A 20,768-nucleotide genomic window follows, 5' to 3' on the forward strand; every position below is an offset into this window, starting at 1 on the left:
ATCGGAACTTATCAATGAGGCTGGGTTGACGCACGAAGCTGTCATGTCCTCTACATCAGCACTCCCTCTGCCAAGCTTGGAGCACTTGGTAACCGACTTCAACACTCGGTCCTTGGGCTATACCCTAACAGCCTTGCTCGTGGCCCTCTTTACATACATCCTTTTCTCAGACTCGCCCCTGAAGCAGCCACCACTTGTTAATCCAGCCAGTTCCTATTTCTCGCTTGGTAAAACCAAGGTTAGTTCTTATCGATTGCCCCAACTGCATAAGATGAAGTCCTACTCACAACGTTTACCAAAGAAAGCTTTTCTTGCATCTAGCAAAGAGATCTTGGACAAGGCCCGGTCGCTGTACCCTGCACAGCCTTACCGCGTCATTAGCGATCTGGGCGAAGTCGTCGTCTTGCCGCCTGAGCTCGCCGATGAGATTCGCAATAATCCGAAATTGAGTCTGGCTACGGCAACATACAATGACTTGAATGGAGACTTGCCTGGATTCGATATCGCAAAGATTGGGAGCCATGGCGATGCGATTCTTCAGGCGGTGATCAAGAAGCAGTTGACCAAGTCGTTGGGTGAGATTATCCTTTCGTTGCTGATGTCAAAGGGTGAAGCTGAGAGATGAATTCACTATCTAGTGAAGACTTCTGAGCCCATGTCGGAAGAAGCCGCAAGAGCCATAGCAGCAAATTTGGGATACTGTCCTGGTACGTCTCAGGAACCTCCTAAATGAATTTCGGCATTGCTCATACTGTCTAGAATGGAAAGAAATCAAGCTTCGGCCCATGGCATTCGATGTCGTCACACGAGTCACTTCGCGCGTGTTTGTCGGCGAAGAACTATGTCGCAACAAGCACTGGCTCAAAGTCACCCAAGACTACGCCATGACGGTCGTCATCGCCGCAACCAAGCTGCGCATGTACCCCAAGTTCTTGAGGAAATTTATCTACCGCTTCGTACCCGAATGCAACAGAGCCCGCAGCCTCGTCGACGAATGTCGCCGCGTCGTCATGGCCGTCATCAACGCACGGGAAGCAGAAAAAAACGCTGCACGCGAAGCAGGACGCCCTGTGCCAGAGTGGGACGACGCGATTAATTGGGCAGAGCAGGAAGCTGCGGTCCGAGGCACCAAGTACGATCCAGCGGTTTACCAACTCACATTGTCGTTTGCGGCGATTCATAGCACGTCGGATTTGCTGGCCAAGGTTATGCTGGAGATTGTGGAGCCGCTGCGGCGCGAGATTGCGGAGGCGTTGAGGGGGCAGGGGTGGAAGAAGGGGTCGTTGTATAATATGAGGTTGCTGGATAGCGTTATCAAGGAGACGCAAAGAGTTACGCCGCTACTTCTTGGTACGTCAAAAACATACTAGAAAAAAGCCATTATGAGGCCCTGGGGTTGATGCTAAGAAACAACGATAGCTACGATGCGTCGCCGCGTCGAAGGAAACATCCTTCTTTCTACCAGCCTCGCGCTAAAACCAGGTATGCGCACCGTCGTCGAAACCTCACGCATGCGCGATCCCGCCATCTATCCCGACCCAGACAAATGGGACCCATACCGCTTCTTTAACTTGCGCTCCGATCCAGCAAGAGGCGAATATGCACAGCTGGTCGCTACGGGACCTGATTACTTAGCCTTTGGCCATGGTGAACATGCGTGTCCTGGGCGTTTCTTTGCGGCGCATGAACTCAAGGTTGCCGTGTGCCATTTGGTGATGAAGTATGATTGGAGATTAGCGCCAGAGGAGCAGAAGAAGACGATGTTGAGTGGGTTTAGCTGTTTTGTTAATCCGATGACGAGCTTGGTGGTGAGGAGTGCGGAGCGGGTTGAGATTGATCTGGATTCGATATGATAGGATTGTTTGGCTAGGGAGTTTTCGTCTATATTCAGAATGAAGATGCTTACCAAGTGCGACTTGTACTATATTGCTTCTTTCGGAGAGTTTTCATGTCGATTCATATTGTCTCCGTTCCGCCTCGTAATCTGGTTCTAGAGTCCTTCGGATTCTTTTTCGTTTCACCTCTTGTACCTTCACCTGTTCTGAGAAGTGTTATCGAGAGTTGATCTTGCTTATGAGCTGCTGCAAACCGCACACCTAGCCTCGTAACCTTCGAAACTATCATAATCTTCAGAAATACCAAAGGCTCGGACAGTGACGAGCGGGATGAAAACATCGATAGACACAAGGGCTTCACATAGGATCAATCCGATATTCGGTATTCTGTTCCTACGTTACAACATCTACAATAATGCTAGGTTGCTGGATTATAGACCCCTCTCCTCGTCTTTCCATTCAATAGCCCTGATGCTTCACCAAACACATAATCTTGCCACAACAACTCCGCGACTCCCAACTAACGGATTCATTGGGTTCAGACTTCCACAGTCTGGCGAGGGTGGAACTTAACCATGAGAGGCGGTTTCGTCCACAACATGTAGTTCTTGCATTTGTGATTCCAATCTCCAAGATCTTTGGAGATCAGCTCCCAGTCAAAGTGCCACATGAGCTTTGCCAGCACCACCCTCAACTCAATCAATGTCAGATTACTACCAATGCAAGCCCTCGGGCCGACAGAGAAGGGCACAAAAGCTCTCATGTTATCGCCAAGGCCCTCACCAACAAAGCGCTCGGGGATGAAAGACTCTGGGTCCTTCCAGTAACGGGGATCGTGTTGAAGCGCGTAGGCGTCGACCTGCACCTCGACGCCTTCCGGTATGTACTTTCCATTGACATAGGCCCCGGGAGAGTACCGAGCGAGACCCGGTGCTGTGGGTGGAAAAACGCGCAATCCCTCGTTCAACACTGCGTTGAGGTAGGGCAGTTGCGCTGTCGCCGTCGAATTGATGTCCTTGGCCGATTTAAATGCGCCAAGAATCTCAGCTTCAAGACGCTTGTAAGTTTCAGGCTTCGAGAGCAGGAAATAGGTCGTGGCTGTCAGACCGGTGGCTGTAGTCTCGAAACCGGCGACAATCAAAGAATGGGAATTGGCCAGTATCGTTGCCTCCGACATGGTGCCTCTGCGTATGATGTGTGAGAAGTCATCTCGACCCATGTCTCCCAGCTCCATACGTCTGCGGGCCTTGGCGCGAGTCATGGCGAAGTGCTTCTTCTTGTTCTCGGCGATAGCTTTGGGTAGGAAAAATGGGAGCAAGATGTTCACCCACGGCTGGTCTCTTCACAGACTTGTGAGGAACCCGAGATAGACCGAATCAAGAAGCAACGACACCCACCAATTCGTCTTGCCGCTTTCTACGGAACCAAACGTCTCCCCGAATGCCAAGTCCCCTGCAGAATATATCAGAAACGAATCCATAAGGTAGTTGGCCACCAAGTTTACCCAGAATGTCAAAAGTAACCCAATTGTGCAACATGGAAGCATCAAGCGCTTTCTTCCCATCCTCACCAAGTTTGGCAATCTGCTTGACCAACATATCGAGAAAATGGTGGACGACGTCTTCCTGGCCACGAAGGGCCTCCATGCTAAAGCCATGCGCCCTGCTTCTCCGCATTTCTCAATGCTTGACAGGATCTCTCTCACTACTTAGGCGCGGAACATCGCCATTCTCATAGAACTCAGTCTTCAGGAACTTGTTTGATCCCGCTTTAGGGTGGTTGTGCACGTCGATGTGTGCTTGCACCGAGTTGAAGGAGAGTGCGTTGGGCTTTAAGCGGAAGACATCGCCTAGTCAAGACGTGAGCCAGCCGAACAAGGCAGACAGAAATGCAATGCATGTTTGCAGTGGTTTCTTACCATACTTGCGGTGATTGGCCTGCATGGTGAAGACATGATTGCCAGTAGATAGAGACCAGTAAAAGTATAACTTGGAAGAGCAGTAAGAAATGGCGTATTGTTAGCGATGAATGCATATACATACGTCGGTAAGAGCAGCCATTTTCGGCCCCGGGTACTTGGCAAGTGGGTGAAAGTACAAACGATATACACATTTTGTCACCAGCTGCAATAGACCCTGTATTCAGTTAGCTTGAACGAACAGCAAGAACAGATGCAGGAGTAGGAGCGACGAATCGCGGCAATTAGGGCCAAGAGCACGTGTTTAAACGTGATAAACGTGATAAACTCGATCATGTTGGTAAGCGCCATCGTGGTGTAAATCCTCACAAGGACCTTGATGGCAGCATCTAAAGCCAACAAAGAAACAAAATAAAGACTCCCGGATACAGATTCTTTATGCAGGAACTAGATGGAGCACCAATATCGAAAGCGATCAACACATTCAATTTATTGCGTTAGAGGAACTTGGCGAAATGGAAATGATGTCCAACAAGCCACTTGTTTCTGCGGCCCGAGCACGGTAAGAACAATATAGAAATTGTGCGAAATGTACCGCCTTGCGGGATTCGCAAATGTTGTGTTGTTTCTATCGACGTGAAACTTGGTTCATGGATGGGCGTGCATCCTCATTGAGCCGAATCTAAAACCGCATCGGGAAAAGATCGCCGAGCTTTATTGTTCCGAAACCGACCAACTCCTTCCCTTCCATTCACTTCATTACGGCGATTTTCTAATACAGTCAGTAGCTACTGCGGCTTCAATTGTGCGTGCAGCATTTCAAAAAGCCAGTCACTATCAGATCAAAGATTGACCAATGCTATCGACTGTCATGAAGCATTACGCCATGTGCAGCAGGAGAGACTGCTCAAAACCGTGGCACAGCTGCATGTCGGAGTGAAGCCGCAGTCACTGGTGACTCTACCCTGGCTGTTCTCTTTTCTTTTTTTTTGTTCACTTGGGGCTGGGGAAATCGTGGCGGTTCCTTCCTGCCCCCCCTCAGACCGTGATATGAGCAATAAAGCCAAGCTTTGAGTTTCCCATGTTGCCATGAGTACATGTAGGCTTTCGACAACAGTATGTGGGCTGTAAATAAAATATTTAGATTACAATCCCAGTATGATCGTGTGATAGGTATCTTGGTAACCCCGGTATATAGATGTTAAGAACCTACATGATGACTCAGTTGCCCCCTTTCCCCTCAGAGAACTTCACCGGTATACGTCAGATCCAAAGATGCCTAACAACATTTGTCACTCCCTGGAACCATGGTGCACTTGACTAGCGCCGGTAGATGATATACTCGTCCTACTGCCTATCATTTCAACCTTCACGCGGGGTATCATACATTCGACTAACTCGCATACAAGATTGTGTTTTATGTAAATTCCAAACACCTGCCATCAAACTCGTAGTAACTCAATAAGGCCCCTCAATTCGGGATTGGCCTTACCGAATTCTGCCTCTAGGGTTTCGAAAGCCCCAATCAGCTGACAATAGAGATCGTTCAGTGTGGAACGTGTCCATTCCAAGCTACCGCAATTCTTTAATTGCTCAAGCACCAGGATCTTGTGAGCTCTCGTCAACTCCCCACGCTCTCTTCGGGTAGAAAGGATATATTGCATCAACAGGTTGTCCCGATCGGAATGCAAACAATGGAGCAGCGGGAGCGAATATTTGCCCTCGTCTAGATCCTCACAAAAGCCTTTTTCGTTGGCATACTGAGTGTTTGGTCATCGTCAGCAAAGCGCCATTGTATGCGAAGTGTCATGGTGTGACTCACATCAGCTGACATGAGATTCTGGTAGTCGTCACGTATTTGAAAGTAGCGGCTCAGGAGATTCATGAGTCGGTCGACCCAGACAATCACATGCTGGCTAATATGGAATGGGGCTTGTGCGACCAGGAGCTGAAAAGCCAACTCAAACAGTGCACCAGTTTCTATTCGTTGACTCGCGTCAGCTTGCGTGTTCAGGAGCACAGGGATAAGTCGATTCGCCCCTTACTGTCACCAGTCATCGGCATATACTACTCCACTGAGGGGCACTCAGCGTTGTAGGTCCAGTGCAAGTCCATCGCTTGACCCTTGAAGATTGTTACAATCTTCTCGGTCGCCGACTTTGCGCAATCCATGCCTGACATGTTTTGGATCCTGGAAATGGCTTCCACAATGGCGTAGCTTGACGAGTTTATGGCTTGAGCAGGTCCAAACATTGTGTGGGTGGATGGTCTACCAAGCCGCAAGGGAGAACGGTCTTGAAAGTCATCCAATCTAAACGTATATTTTCAAAATGTAGTCAGATCAGGAATAGGGAGGCGAATTACATTAATGAAGAATTATGCAGTAGGCTAATAACCTGTTTGATCGAGCTAACAGATTCGTCTGGCACCAGCAGCCAATTATTCAAAGAATCGATCAGCCGATCCCGCACGCCCTTGGATGGTAACGAACAGACATAGTCGTATGGTGCCTGAACAATCTGGTTTGCCAGTAAGTTGTATGTCGGATCCTTATACATCTCTACAATTTGCGATCCATTCGATGGAGATGAATCAGATGTCAGCGTTTCCAGTGTCGAGCCTGAGAAGATCGAGTACTCTGGGGATTCACCTGAGCAGGTGGAAGACTCCAGAGAAAGATTGCCAACACCCTCCATGTCGTTTTTTACTAAGAGATGAATGAATAGTTCAGCTTAAAGTATTTAAAGATGGAAACATTGGAATAGTCAAGCTCTATTCAGACAATTTCATACTCTTATAAACGCTACCTACGAAAAGCATTCCGTATAGTTAGTGGGTAATTCCGGAACTACACCTAACGATAATATTCCGAAGATAGACTGGGCCCGAAATTCCCCGACATAGATAACCTAGATACCATTTCCTGTTCTCTCCGAATTCCGCGAAGGCCAGCTGGTAGATGTTAGCTTGGTATCGATCGGACCTTAGAGTAATATTATGAACGGGAAGCCATCTTTTGTGGGCGATAGCTCAGTCGGTACTCTTGATAGGCGCGAGGTCAACATTCAACTACCTCTGTAGCGCGTCCTTTCACCATATACCACTCTTTCTACGGTCTAGGGGTATCTTTTACAGATAGCCGCAGACGCCAACTTACAGCATGCCCGATCATATCGCAACTTTATCCCTTTCCGACCAGGAACAGCCCTTGGCGTACACTCTTATGTGGTTGACCTTCAAGGTTAACGACCCAGACGCTGCCGTCAAAGCTATGCGTGATGGTCTCAATAAAACGGCCACCCAATTACCATTTCTTTCTGGCGATGTATGGGAGGATGCATTCGACGGCAACAAAACCAAGACCTCTTGGTCCGACGAGGGACCATTGACTGTCCCATTCGATGAGATCCCTGGCCATGACTTGCCAAGTCATGATGAGCTCGACGCAGGTGGGATGTTACTTCATGAGATCAAGGGTCATGATTTCTACGGTCCTCACTTGACATCGCTCATGCAAAAGAAGAGGAAGCCCGCGTTATACACAGCCTACACAAAGATTCGAGGCGGCCTTATATTCCTTACTGCAGTACATCACGGTTACGCAGATGGGGCCGGGCGTGATGTCATCATCAATTTCATCGCTCGCCACATTAACGGTATCTCTATGGAGGATTATCCTGTCGACCCTATGGAACCGATCAACTGGGAGACAAAACTTCGCGACATAACGAGAAAGACCCTTGCAGCTACCAACAACATGCTGAAAGCTCCGAGTTTGACCACTATATCTCACAGCCCCTCGTTGCTTAGTGATGATATCCATGGATCCAATTCAGCAGTCAAGGGTGTACTGTTTCGCTGGTCTGTTCGGAAGCTCTCAGCTATGCGAGGTGAGCTGCTTAAGCAAACAAGTCAGCCATTTACTCTTAGCACCATGGTTATTGCGCTGCTATGGAGTCTGATTCTGACAGCATGGGCTCACACATCGGAGGGTTCTCTACAAGGCCAATACTCCAACCTATATATGGCCTACGATCTCCGACAGTTTCTCGAAAAAGCAGGATTCATGGAAAAGAACTCGCGGGTTAGGAACTTCAACTCGTTCTTAAAGCCTCGGCCTAGCCTGAGTTTTGACTCTATTAGAGCAATGGAGAAAAGGATTATTGCCATGAAGTTGGAAGGCAAGAGTGCTGAATGCCCAGCGATCCTACCCAGCATCCTCGATGATTTAACCGAGAGCTTGAATCAGAGGAACGCAGACTATCCCTTGTATCGTTGGGCTTCGAAGCAGCCAGTTCCTTCTGAGTTTGACTATTCTCAGATGCGCGACTTGAGCTTTCATTTCAAAGGCACAAACTTCTGCGTGGCTAATTGGAGCTCGTACAACACACAGATTGACTTTGGACCTAACCTCGGGCATTATCCCAGTCATGTTCGTGTCATGCCAGTTACTCTTGATGGAATTGCCATTTTCCTGCCTAGATACAGGCATAAAGAATGCAGTCCGGAACAGCCAGATCGATTTGAGTTCATGCTGAATTTGAAATCTGCCCATAGTAAGTCTTGGTTTCCATCGTCACCCCGTCAATGCTGGAGAGATTGATCATTCTGACCTGATTTTACCCTCAACTCTTGCTACATTGTAGTGTTCCTACTGGTATTTCGTAGCTAACCTGGACTTTACAGTGGATGTGATCCTCGACAGCCCGCTGATCAACCAATTGGCCGTATGATTAACTCTCCCCTCAATTATTGAAAGGCTTCCGCCAGGTCATTCCATGAAAATAAGCCATGTCAAAATGCAAGGATAAAAGTTACATCATTTCCCACCCAATTTAGCGCATTGTAGATGTCTCAGCAACATTTTAAGTCAAATCTCGCCACGTTGCACTCCTCAAACCCCCGAATCGATCGATGCCTCTTCTTGGTATTACTCACCAGCGCTATCATCTCTTAGTCGCACAGCTTCGTTATCCGTGAGCTTGCAAAACTCATTCACGTGATATCTTCGGCTAGTCTACGGCACATTCGGAGACTTTGTTGCCGGAAACCCAAGCACATCGTATATCGAAAACAAATACGAAAAAGGAACATGAGAGAAAGCATGAGGTAGCAATCTCCTAAGCAGTATTTGAAAAAGTTTTGAACTGTTTACTGCACCTAGGCAGTTTTTCAGCTCCGGCAGATGCACTAGTATTTTTAGTGGAAAATATCTTGTAGGAATACTGGAGCTTTGCTGTAAATAGACTGTAGGAAGGAATCTTGATGACACCGCGCGGAGGATTGAGAATTCAGATGCTAATTACTAATAACTTTCTGAGTGTTTTGTCATAGTCTTTAGATGCGATCGGCTTTCACTTATCTGATCGGAATTCTCTACATGCAACCTGTTCACCCTTTGGTATTTTTCCTTTTGGTTCCTTGACATCGTCCAAAGACATCACAATCTTTCTATTTCGCCTCTGCAAAATATACCCCGCCACTGTTGGTGCAATGGCATAGCCCGCCAGAATCGCTGCAGCCTATATTGAGCGGCAATCATTGCGGGGTGCTGTAGCAGGATCCATGAGTTTAGAAAGGCTCGTTGTCGGAGGAACCACTATGGTAAGAAGCGAAAGTTCTGATGTTAATGACGGATTCAAACTGACTAATGCGCTGCTAGATCATAGGAAACCGGGTAATGCTGTTGATATATAACCTGTACTTTCACCCACTCCGCAAATTCCCTGGACCTTTCCTTTATAGGGCAAGCAATGTCCCGTTTATTTTGGACCTGATCAGAGGCATCACGACCTACACCATCCGCGAACTGCATGAGAAATATGGAAAAGTAGTCCGTGTGAGGCTAGATGAGCTCTCCTTCACTGACCCTCAAGCCTGGAAAGATATCATGGGCTCTCGCAAGAGGGCTTCGGGGATCAAGTCAGACATGGACAAATACTGACTTTTCTACAGGGGCGTGACTGACGTCACTACCCTCATAAATGCAAGTCATCAAGAGCATGGTCCGCTCAGGAAACAGTTGTCATATGGTTTCTCGGACGCCGCGCTGAGTGCCCAGGAGTCGATAATTCTCCCGTACTTCGACAAGTTCATACATCGCCTCAAGGAAGTCAGCGCAGATTCGGCGGGTACGCCTCAACGTATAGAGCTCAACCAGTGGCTCAACTTTCTATTCTTCGATGTAATCGGCGACCTAGCCTTTGGTGAGCCTTTCGGCTGTCTCGAAAGAGGAAAATACGACTCATGGGTTGCACTCAACGTCCAAAGAATCTTTAATGTCATGTACTTTCTGGCAATAAAGTATCTAGGGTTTGGTTTCATCATTCCATTGTTTCGGAAGAAGTTGTTGAGAGCAAGGGAGATTCATATGCAGAGAACAAGAGAAAAGCTGGAGAGACGATTGGCGACGGGCAGTGAAAGACTTGACTTCGTGGAGAGATTAGGAAAGAGAATGGACGAATGGGTGAGTTTTTCGATATCTTAGATATATCTACCCTAATACTTGCAATTATTCGACAGAACTAACTGAGCCTGCAAAATTAGGGGGGAGATATGGATAGATTGATGAGCATGACGAGGGGCCTGCTTACAGCCGGTACGGAGACGACATCAACAACACTCTCCGGAACAGTATTCCTCGTTCTCACGCATCCTCAAGTATATAAGCGATTGAAAGAGGAAATCAGATCGACGTTCAAGAAGGCAGAGGATATCAAATTCTCCTCAGTACATCGCCTTGAGTACATGATTGCAGTCATTAGTGAGGCGATGCGGATGTACCCGGCTGTTTCCCTCGGTCTACCTAGAGAAGTTCCCGATGGAGGCTGTACGATTGCTGGACACTTTGTACCTCAGCGGGTAAGTACTTTCAACACTCATCAACTGATGCAACGCGACTAATAAATATGTACCTAGTCCGCCGTTGGGATTCATCACTATGCAACGTACCGATCACGGGATAATTTCAGTGATCCCGACGACTTCAGACCAGAGAGATGGTTGAAAGAGACTGCTAGCGAGGATGACAACCTTGGATGTTTCAAACCCTTCAATTACGGCCCTCGGGATTGCATTGGACAAAAGTAAGTAACCGTCACCCAAAAGCTTTTGCTTCTACACTTCGAGGGACAATTATTGACTGCCTCTGAAGTCTTGCCAATATGGAGATTAGAACGATTCTTACACGGCTGATATATGAGTTCGATCTGGAGTTGATGCCCGAGAGCCGCGAGTGGATGCATTGTCAACAGGCGATGCTGGCGTGGAAAAAAAGTCCCGTTAATGATACAAATCAGGCCTATCTATCCCCGGATAGAAAGCATGAGAAGCGATGTGAATTAGCCATTCAAAGTCCGGAAACAACCAACAGGAGGGTGAGGATAATACCTTTCATGACGCAGTGCTGCATGTTATTGGCTGATTGGTTGTGGCTTTACGCCCCATTTGTATCTTATTGTCCGTTTCCGGGACAGGGTTTCTCGGTACACAAGCGGTAACTTTAAGCACTTGAATAACTCTGCAATAATTCAACCATTAGAGTATTTTTATAACCATGGCTTGAAGCATCAACTTGCTCAGGATTAACTGACTTCGAAAACAAAAAAAGAATCACAAGTACAGCAGCTGTTCGATCCTGTCTACAATTTCTCATTGGTCCTATCTCTTACCGCTATCGCAGAGTTTTGGCTCAGCTATCGGATTAAAGCAAACCGATTCGGTGCGAAAGGCTGGATCGCTCGGACAATATCTCCGAGGACCCGCTCAGTCACAACACCAAGACAGCGGTGGAGAAACGGCAGTATACCCACTGCAGCCTCCCTAAAAGTGTTCATTGGGGCGGTTTTCTTTTCTGATAACAAAGCTTCCTCCAGATCGATCCTCGTTATTCTATGCAAAGCAGCAAACTATTCACCAAGCCAGATCTGTGTCACCATGCCAAGCCTCAAGGACCTCGGGGCCCTGAGGGGAAATTTCACACCGAAACTGCTTCTAATTTACCTCGTCCTGAATCTTTCCGTGTTTAGCTTCGGTTTCGACGACACCGTGTATTCAACTATTCAAGCTATGCCTTGTATGTCCCCAATATCATTCAAACAAGCGTACAATTTTACGTAGTTCGTTGAACTGACTGTACCCCCTCAATTTGATAGCGTACGCAAAGATGTTTGGAACATATAACGAGGAAACCCAACAATGGGGCTTCAGCGCCAGACATTTGTCATTCCTCAACTCGCTTGGGCATCCGGCAAAGGTTGTCGGTACTCTTCTGGGCTACGTTGTTGGCGAGAACTTCGGCCGCAAATCATGCTTCATCGGTATGCAATTCATTGTCATAATAGGCGTTGCCGTGACATACTCTGCCACTACCTATGGCCAGGCCCTCGCTGGCCGCATCATTGTGCAGTTGTACTCGGGCGTAGAGAACTGGTTGATCCCTATGCTCTTGGCTGAGCTGTCTCCAGCGCCTATCCGCGGTGCCTCGGTCATTCTCTACGTCCTCAGCCACACGCTCGGGTCACTGATCTGCTCCTTCATAACCCTGGGTACATCCAAACTTCACGATAATCGCTCATGGCAGATACCGGTTGAGGTCATGTGGCTCTTTCCTGGCCTGTGCTTAATATTGTCCTTCTTCATCCCAGAGAGCCCTCGCTGGCTGGTCCGGCAAAATCGCAATAGCGAAGCGACCAAAAGCCTCCTACTTATCCACGGCTCAGAAAAAGGATTCGATGCCGATGGTGAAACTGCACGATTATCAGCTTCAATTGAGGCCGATAGTTTCACCACTGGATCATGGTCTGACCTACTCAAGGGAACCAACCTGGTAAGAAAATGTCGCTGCAGCTTTGCGATCTGTCCGGATGCTGACAGTATATAATCATTAGCGACAAATTCACATTGCCCTTGCCGTGTCTGTGTTTAGTCAATTCACGGGTGGCGCCTTTGTTACACAATATGGGACAATATTCGTCAGGAGCTTGGGGGCATTCGATCCGTTCTCCTGGACGGTTCTCCTCAGAGTTGCCATGATGATTGGTCCAATGGTGGCTTTTGCTACAATTGACACATTCGGTCGCAGGCCAGTGTATCTTGCCGGTTCCTCGATTGCATCTGCCTTGATGTTTGCCATTGGTGGCTTAGGAATTGGCCACGTAACGACGTCGGAAAAAAAGGGCATCATTGCAGCGACTATTCTCTGGGGGCCATGTTATTGTGGTGCCTTTGGGGCATTGTAAGTCATCCATTATTCTCTTTCTCACCTTAGCCCAGCCCAACATCACGGGATTTACTTCAAAGCCCCAAAGACTAACTATGCAAGGGGTGCGGTGATAGCTGCCGAAGTGCCACACCTAAGGCTGCGCGACAAAAGCAACACATTGTCAAGTACGACCCGTATTATCTTTGACTTTGTCGTCGCCTTCAACTTGCCGTATCTTATGAATGCTCCATATGCAAATCTACAATCAAAAGTCGGTCTGATCTTTGGCTCCACAGCAGCGATCGCCGTGGGCTGGGCTTATTTCTTCATGCCAGAGCTGCATCAAAGGTCTCTTGAGGAAACAGAAGTAATGTAGGCTGCCCGCGTACCGGCGCGAAAGATGAAAGGTAAGTTGACGACTCAGCAAGTCAGAACGATCCATTGTGTTTGTTATCCTGGGCTGGTTACTTATTAATGGCATTGCTGATGTTTGTCCCAATAGATTGGAAGGCTCCCGCTCTTATATCATATGAATCTGGCCTTACAGATGAATCAGGAATGTCATCACAGACCAGAGGTCAACACAATAAGGAAGAGACTGTGGAGAGAATAGTACAGGTCTAACACTGGAGGATGAGGATTGAGGACACATATATGAATACATGTGTGGTCACTGGCTATAGTGGCGATCATATTGTGGGAGTGGTTAGTGGCTCACTTGCGTCTATGGGTCATTGCCGCACCACGGACGGGATGAAAGTACAAGTCTAAATGCTAGCTCCCTCGGTGGTGTAGCAAGAAGGCTTCCCCATGTATCTGAGCGGTGCGATATCTCTTACAGTAGGTGCTAGGCACACAACACCGTGCAATCGCGCTACTGTACATCTGAGTTCTACGTGTGGTAAGACTCAGTTAATTTAATACTACTTCGGGTATTGTCTCGCAGCGCTGTCGGGAATGAACATGCCATTTAGCAAATCTCAAATGTGATTGAGTCTATTTGTCAACTTGGAAGGAAAGTTCGAAGCCTATAAGAGTTGAGCTATTCATGATGATGCTTTGATCGTTACCTCGACGTTTGTTCTGTACTCTCCCTTCTCTATATCCTACATAGGTCACAAGTAGGAATTGGAATGCCTATGCCTCGCGATAGATAATACCAAAACAAGATTAGCTATCTTATGTAGATAACGATGCGCTCGCTTCCAATTGCAATATTCCTCACTTTGTTCCAACAATAACTAACTTCTGTTACGATCTTTCCTATAGGAGTATTACAAATAAACGCCGGAAGGCTCAAGCATGAAATTAAGTGGCCTATACCTCGTACGAGGAAAAGCAAGCCATGGTAACGTCCATGTGAGCCAGAAAGCCACCCAGGTATATCCAATCGTCTTTGCCATGAGTGAGTTCGTAACCAAGCCCATCTTCTTGTTCAATTTCTGCACAGCTTCTTCAAATATTAAACCAGCGACCTGAACGAGAAAAAATCGTATCGCGCCGGTCTCGTGTAAAGGTACTCCAGCGGCCATATCCGGAGGCAAGTGAAGAAGACCCCAGATGAAAAATACAAGAAAAAGCTTCGCATAACGCGTGAAAGTGGACGGGCGGAAACTCACGATTCGAAAAAGAACCAAGTCGGCATAATCAGATAGGAAGGAACGCCATGATTGATGCCACGTAATCCTACATCAAAGTTAACCTCAATTCCCTTCAGCTTGATTTAAGCAGCTCACTTACCCTCACCAGTTTCGGAGACTATAGGACTGCTTCAAAGGACCAAACGAGGATGGCCACATGACTGGCTCGCTCAGGGCCACGACATTAAATATTATAGCTAGGGCGCCATACGGTATTTCGTTGGAGGCAAAGACACAGCCAAGCCATGAAATCGTTGCCATCATCCGCCTGATAAACTCAAGAAATGTTATTTCTTGGAGGCGAGACAAAAACCTGTCCCTGCTCGGAGCCAGGTCTTCGGACTTTGGTTGTAGGTATGGATCAACGAACGCCAAGTAGCCCATCGATAGCATGATGGAAAACATCCGAGATATACAAAATCTCGTTCTTGATGGCACATATTCCGAATTCGTATAGGAGAATGCTGGAATATTTCGGCTGGGCTTGGAGGTTTTGATGCGCCGAAAGTTCCATTGCATAGCAAGAGACCATCCCAGGCGACTCAAGAATGTACCGTTGCCAGAGGATCCTCGAGAGGCGAAAATTAATTCTGGTGTCCCAGATTTGTTCTTAATCACTTTCCCACCGTCTATTGTGTACTCCAGTCTTGACTGAACCAGTAAAGATGTGATGTGAAGTGCATGTATCCAGCAACTGGCCGAAAAGAATAACCTCGTGGAAAGATCATCAGAGGCGACCTGAATGGTTCTGTCTCCCAGGAGAGTCAGTAAAAGAATGATAACGGAGGAGAATATTCGTAATTGAACAGAATCAGCTCTTGTGAAGCCCAAGGTGGCCGTGCTGAGAACTTGCTCGGCGGCAAAGTAGCCATCGGCTTGCATAGGGGTCGGATGACTGAGGAGGCGCTCCATGGTGAACAGCGATGCGACTTGATGCGTGACGTTCAATGTGCTCAGGAGGCACAACATTCATAGGTGCGGATCATTTGCTTTATTGTTATCGCCTTGAGTCGTTTTGAGTTCGGTTCATTAACCTATGGTCAAGTTCGAATGTGTGGACCCTCGCGTCATTTTACCTCGGGTTCTTTCGGCGGTTTTCTGTCAGTACAACAGAAACACAATAAGATTTACGAGCCAAATTCAATCGTGAGTTTGATAAGACTTGCACAAGACAATTACGACTGAACCGATCCTAAAGGCCTTAATATCAATTACAATGGAAGGGAGCAAACCACTTATCGATGAACAGTCGGAAAAGGTTTTCTTTAAAATCATATGGGAACCATACCTATCTTTTACGAGCAGCGAAGACAATCGAATTTGCATTGACTGTCAAGGCTTTTCCGATCACATACCATCAAAGGCTGTGTCTGGTGCTGGTCCGATAAACCAGGAAGAGCATAGTTCGGAGGTGGTCATTTTCGAGAGTCCAAGAAAGACAGCGGAGTTGGGCCATTTCGCGGATGCATTGGCCAGTCGGCTTCAAGATCGATTCTTTACAATAAGCAAGATTCAGTGGGACTCAGACTTGGATGTGCTGGATGCCAAGGGCAAGAAATGCGTATTCCTGCTTGATTATTCAGCGCCCTTGCTGGCAGACCTCGACGAGCACGGATTCTACCTCTTGAAGCAGGTGGTCCTAACAGCATCCGAGATTTTTTGGGCCTGTCCCTTGAGTTCTGCAGAGACTGGTCTTGTTCGAGGATTCTCGCGCGTGATCCGTAACGAAGTTCCTGGGCTACGATTCGTGACTGTCGCGACAGCAAGACAGCGCGGATCATAGCTAGCCTGGTAGATTCGAAAACCAGCGATGCCGAGTTTACTATTCAAGATGGTGCTATCAAAATCCCACGCTTTTACGAGGATACGTCCCTTGACAAGGCCATGGTAGACACGAGTCGACATGTCGAGCTTAGACATAATCGAACATACCTTCTATTCGGTGGACTCGGAGGCGTTGGACGAAGTCTGTCTAGGTTTTTGGTGGCTCGTGGCGCTCGAAATCTTTGCTTCTTGTCCCGGTCGGGCGTCTGCTCTCCAGATGCCACATCTCTTGTCACTGATTTGGAGAGTCAAGGCGTCACAGTTCAAGTCATCCCTGCAGATGTTGGAGACCAGAAATCCTGCAAGAGTGCGTTGGATTTGTGTCGTGATACGATGCCACCATTGGGAGGAGTGGTACATGCTGGGATGGTCCTCATAGCTGTACTCTGGAAGAAAATGACATTCCAACAATGGAGCGACTCCCTGAACCTTGGGGTTCAGGGTACGAGAAACCTGGATGAACTACTACCAAAAAACCTGGACTTCTTCATTATCCTCAGCTCCTTTTCTGGGATGATTGGCGTCCGAGGGCAGTCAAACTACGCATCAACTTGCGCTTATCAGGATGCAATCGCTTGGGCCCGGCACAAAGCAGGCCGAAAGGCCATCAGTCTGGATCTGGGAATGATTGCAGATATCGGGATCCTTGCGGAAAACCCTGTGCCGAAGCCTGTCCGCGCCTGGATGGATGTATATGGGATTATGGAAGAGAAACTACAACTCATCATTGAGTTTGTTATCAAATGCCAGCTTGCAGAGAATTGGCATAAGTATCCGCCTCAGATGATCACTGGACTAGCAACTGGTGACAAAGCTCATGCCTCCGGAGTGTCCCCAAGTTATTTAGAGGATACTCCATTTTCTCGACTTGCCCTGAGAAGCGGAATTGTGTAGAGTCGCCAACAGGAAAGTAAGCTTTTGTGTAGGAAATTTTCAGATCCAATTCCTTCGTTACCCTACCTTCTACTTGTAGTCGACTGTAAATAAGCCAGTATGTAGGATTCTTACTATTTTGTCTTTCTTTTGTTTAGATCTTAGGCACCTATGTGAATGGGTTAGTCTTCTACGATTGCATGATTTTTGTAAGTTAGGGGGGCGGGGGGGTAATCATCAAAATAGAACTTCTGAAAAGTAAAAAATCCTCAACGATCTGAACGAACAGCTTCTCCCAAATGAGAGAATTCGCATGTAAAAGAATGCTGAAAAGTGAAAAGGAGCTGCCCCCTGCTTAACAGTCGCAAAAGTCGATAAAAACGGTGAAGTAACAGAACGCAGCTAATGTTCCGCAGCATATAATCTTGCCGACTTTAATCTGCAGTGTACTCGCTTCTACGCAAGCCATATGTCCTTATGATATGCTATTTGGAACGCAATTAGGTGATAAAGAAGTACCGTAATTCCATTCAACACTACACTAGAACGGGGCTTACGGAAAGCTCTATCGACATAGAAAGAACTACGCGATGACGATATACAAAGTACAACATTGTCATTTGGGAGAATTTGATATGAATACGGCCTCAGTCCTTGACCATGGTTCTTCCCAACAACTCTTCTACCCCATCTTCAATATTGGTTCGCTCTCGGATCAAAAGCCGAGCAGATCGGTCCGGATACATATCACTGCCAAATGTGAAGTTCTTAGGTCTGCTGCATCCTTCTATAAACTTAAAGTCGTAGCGCAAAAGGAGATGGCCCATGATCATTTTCATCTCGTTGACGGCATAGAATCGACCAGGGCAGGCATACCGACCATAACCAAAGGCCATGTTACTGGGCTCCGTCATGGCAAGCATATGGCGCTGGGCGTTCTCTGGATGCGCTGGATCTTCGCGGATTCGTGAGTAGCGAAAAGGGTCAAAGGTTGAAGGATCGGCGGCTCCAGGCACATAGGTAGAGTCATTCAGCATCCAGTGAGTTGGGACGGCAATGCGTGTTCCAGATGGGAAGTGAGTTCCGTTAGAGAGGGTGATGGATTGATGAAAGATGCGTTGAAATGTCACTAGTAAAATGTCAGAGTTAGCAAGAATATCACTATAGCGGGTAAGGAGAGCGGTGTAATACTTACGCGTAAAAACGGGGCTGAAACGCTGTGACTCCTTGATCAGACTGTCCAGTTTCCAGAGCTTGTTCAAAGTTGTCTTTCCCCATCCACCATCTTCACGGAGAACCCTCACTAGTTCCTCTCTGATAGGCTCAAAATATTCCGGATGCTCACAGAGATCATAAAGTGTTTGAGTCATGGTCAACGCGGTTGTGTGAATTGATGCCAGGCTCAGGATAAGCATTCGTTGGGAAAGATTGGCCAACGATAATTCTTCTCCCTTAGCCCCGTCAAGCATGCCCTGCAAGATATCTGCGGGCTGCTCATAGTCTCCGTTACTCTCTTTCTCAGCAGACTGTCTGGACTCCACGATTCTAGTTATAACGCGGCGAGCGGTAGCGACATTCTTGAGCAAGCCCCAGTACATTGGAATAAAGAGCGCAATGATAGGTCGGATTCGCTTTGGGAATATCCGTAAAATCATTCCTGTCTTGAAAACCCGATCTGTTTACTCAGCAGTAGTTGTGAGCCACTCCTCATTTCTGCATTCTTCGGGTCCTAGGAATACGCGGGCCGAAATGCGAGAGAGGATCGCAGCTAAGATTGCATTTATGTTGACTTCAGTCCATGCCTCTGTTCGAGTGATATCTTGTTAGAGAATGGATTCATTATAAGATCGAATGCGAATGTGGGGTAGATCTCACCTCTGCAGCCTGGCATCTCTTTGAGCAAAGCATAGTCTAGTTCGTTCTTCATGACTGGGGCCAATGTACCCAGAATAGGGGTAAGCCTTTGCTGGACGACGCGATTCTGTAAGTCGCTGTCGAGAAAGCACATTCCTTTGGTGATTTCACCGCAAAAGTCCTTAATGAATGGCTCAACCCCTCTTGTCTTGTCTCCAGTCAAAGTCCGAATCTCATCAACATACTTGCTGGGGACGATAACCACATCGGCGCCAATGCGGCGAATCTTGAATATAGTATTTCTGAACTATACCTTGCGTAAGTCTTGAATGCCCAAGCAACTGAAGAGTCGTAGCTTACCCTGTTGTATCCGTCGCTAAGAATTGTCCGGCTTCCTCGGATAAACCTCATCCGCAATAGCCATGCTGGCTCCAACTTGCTTCTTTTTCCAGCAACAGGAGCCTTGACTCCGAAGAGTACCTCGTTCAAGAAGCTTACTAAGTACACAAAGCTCAAGAATCCAGCAAAGATAGCGGCTATTATCGACCGCTTGTCCAAGTCAATAGATTGTTGTTCAATTGATATCCAGTTAGGAACAGCCACAGATATGTTATCCATGATTTTTAGATGCTGGAAGATGGCTGAGGTGGGTAATCAAAAGGCTCGCGAGACCATGTCATGTACTGTAGAAATATATGTCTTTGTCGACAACTGTGCTAGGACTCAGCTGGTATATAAGTTGATATTCGCTCATTATTTCTGGCATTAGATTCGGTCACTTATCTGTATCATCTGGATTTGATTCCCCTTGTGCTTGTTTTGGACCCATTGAACTAAAGAAGTGGACACTCTTCACCAACGCATAGATCTCTTTAATCCTCCGAATATCCACTGTGGAAATTTTCCTCGTTTTACTCTTTCGGTTCAAAATATCAATGACATGAGGTGCTGTCGGAGCATTCGGGCAGTTTCGCTCTGGTCTGTGCTTAGGCCTAGGGATTTGGGCTCACAGAGTCCATGAACGGCAATATACGCAATGCTCTCCTTAATCATCTGTTCGGCTGCTAAAATTGGATTGTAATCAGAAGTTAATCGTGACACGTGCCATACCCTCGTATATGTAAGCACGAGTAGGCTCCTGAACCACCAGACGATATGGTTGTCTTTATCTGAAGTAAAGATACTTTCACGGCTTGCATTGCCTCCAACAGACATAATGGTTTAAAAAGGATCATGACAGCTATCCTTTATTAGCGAAACTGGATTTGCTGAAAGATACCAACATAACAGATGATGACAGTCAGTAAGGAGATTGTGACGAAGCAAGGTTAGGGCGGATGAGGAATCCTCGTGAAGTTGTTACCTCTAGGCCCAACTATGTTAAAGCTCCGAGGATAGAGTTTTCTAATATTCCGAAAGTCTTGATATCTCAGTCAGCTCCCAGGTCTACTAATGATAATCTTTATAATATAGAAGTCTTCTTGTTATTTCTAGCATAGTTTTATTTACGAAATCTCTCATTCTGAGAGAATCTGTTCGTTCAGATCGTTTCTAATAGGATCCTTTCCCGCTGTCGAATCTCATCGAATGCATGGCCCAACAGGCTTTTGTCGACTGGCCTT

General features: G+C 47.1%; 4 protein-coding genes across 4 annotated transcripts; 2 read left to right on the forward strand and 2 right to left on the reverse strand.

Moving 5' to 3' along the window:
• Positions 1-271: 271 nt before the first annotated feature.
• On the forward strand, positions 272-1,853 carry ACET3X_008827 (uncharacterized protein; the record flags this gene model as incomplete). Its single annotated transcript, XM_069455401.1, has 4 exons — positions 272-575; positions 639-707; positions 760-1,350; positions 1,420-1,853. The coding sequence occupies 4 exons, from the start codon at positions 272-274 to the stop codon at positions 1,851-1,853; spliced, it is 1,398 nt and encodes a 465-aa protein (XP_069302904.1).
• Positions 1,854-2,373: 520 nt separating this feature from the next.
• ACET3X_008828 (uncharacterized protein) lies at positions 2,374-3,012 on the reverse strand (the record flags this gene model as incomplete). Its single annotated transcript, XM_069455412.1, has 1 exon — positions 2,374-3,012. One exon carries the CDS (start codon positions 3,010-3,012, stop codon positions 2,374-2,376), a length of 639 nt encoding a protein of 212 aa, XP_069302905.1.
• An 8,905-nt stretch (positions 3,013-11,917) lies between these two features.
• Positions 11,918-12,992, forward strand: ACET3X_008829 (uncharacterized protein; the record flags this gene model as incomplete). The annotated part of the gene is made up of 2 exons (XM_069455423.1): positions 11,918-12,580; positions 12,642-12,992. The coding sequence occupies 2 exons, from the start codon at positions 11,918-11,920 to the stop codon at positions 12,990-12,992; spliced, it is 1,014 nt and encodes a 337-aa protein (XP_069302906.1).
• Positions 12,993-17,939: 4,947 nt separating this feature from the next.
• On the reverse strand, positions 17,940-18,662 carry ACET3X_008830 (uncharacterized protein; the record flags this gene model as incomplete). The annotated part of the gene is made up of 2 exons (XM_069455434.1): positions 17,940-18,421; positions 18,488-18,662. 2 exons carry the CDS (start codon positions 18,660-18,662, stop codon positions 17,940-17,942), a joined length of 657 nt encoding a protein of 218 aa, XP_069302907.1.
• Positions 18,663-20,768: the final 2,106 nt, after the last annotated feature.

This window comes from Alternaria dauci, chromosome 9 (assembly GCF_042100115.1).
Source record: "Alternaria dauci strain A2016 chromosome 9, whole genome shotgun sequence".
In the NCBI taxonomy this organism is placed as follows: Eukaryota; Fungi; Ascomycota; class Dothideomycetes; order Pleosporales; family Pleosporaceae; genus Alternaria; species Alternaria dauci.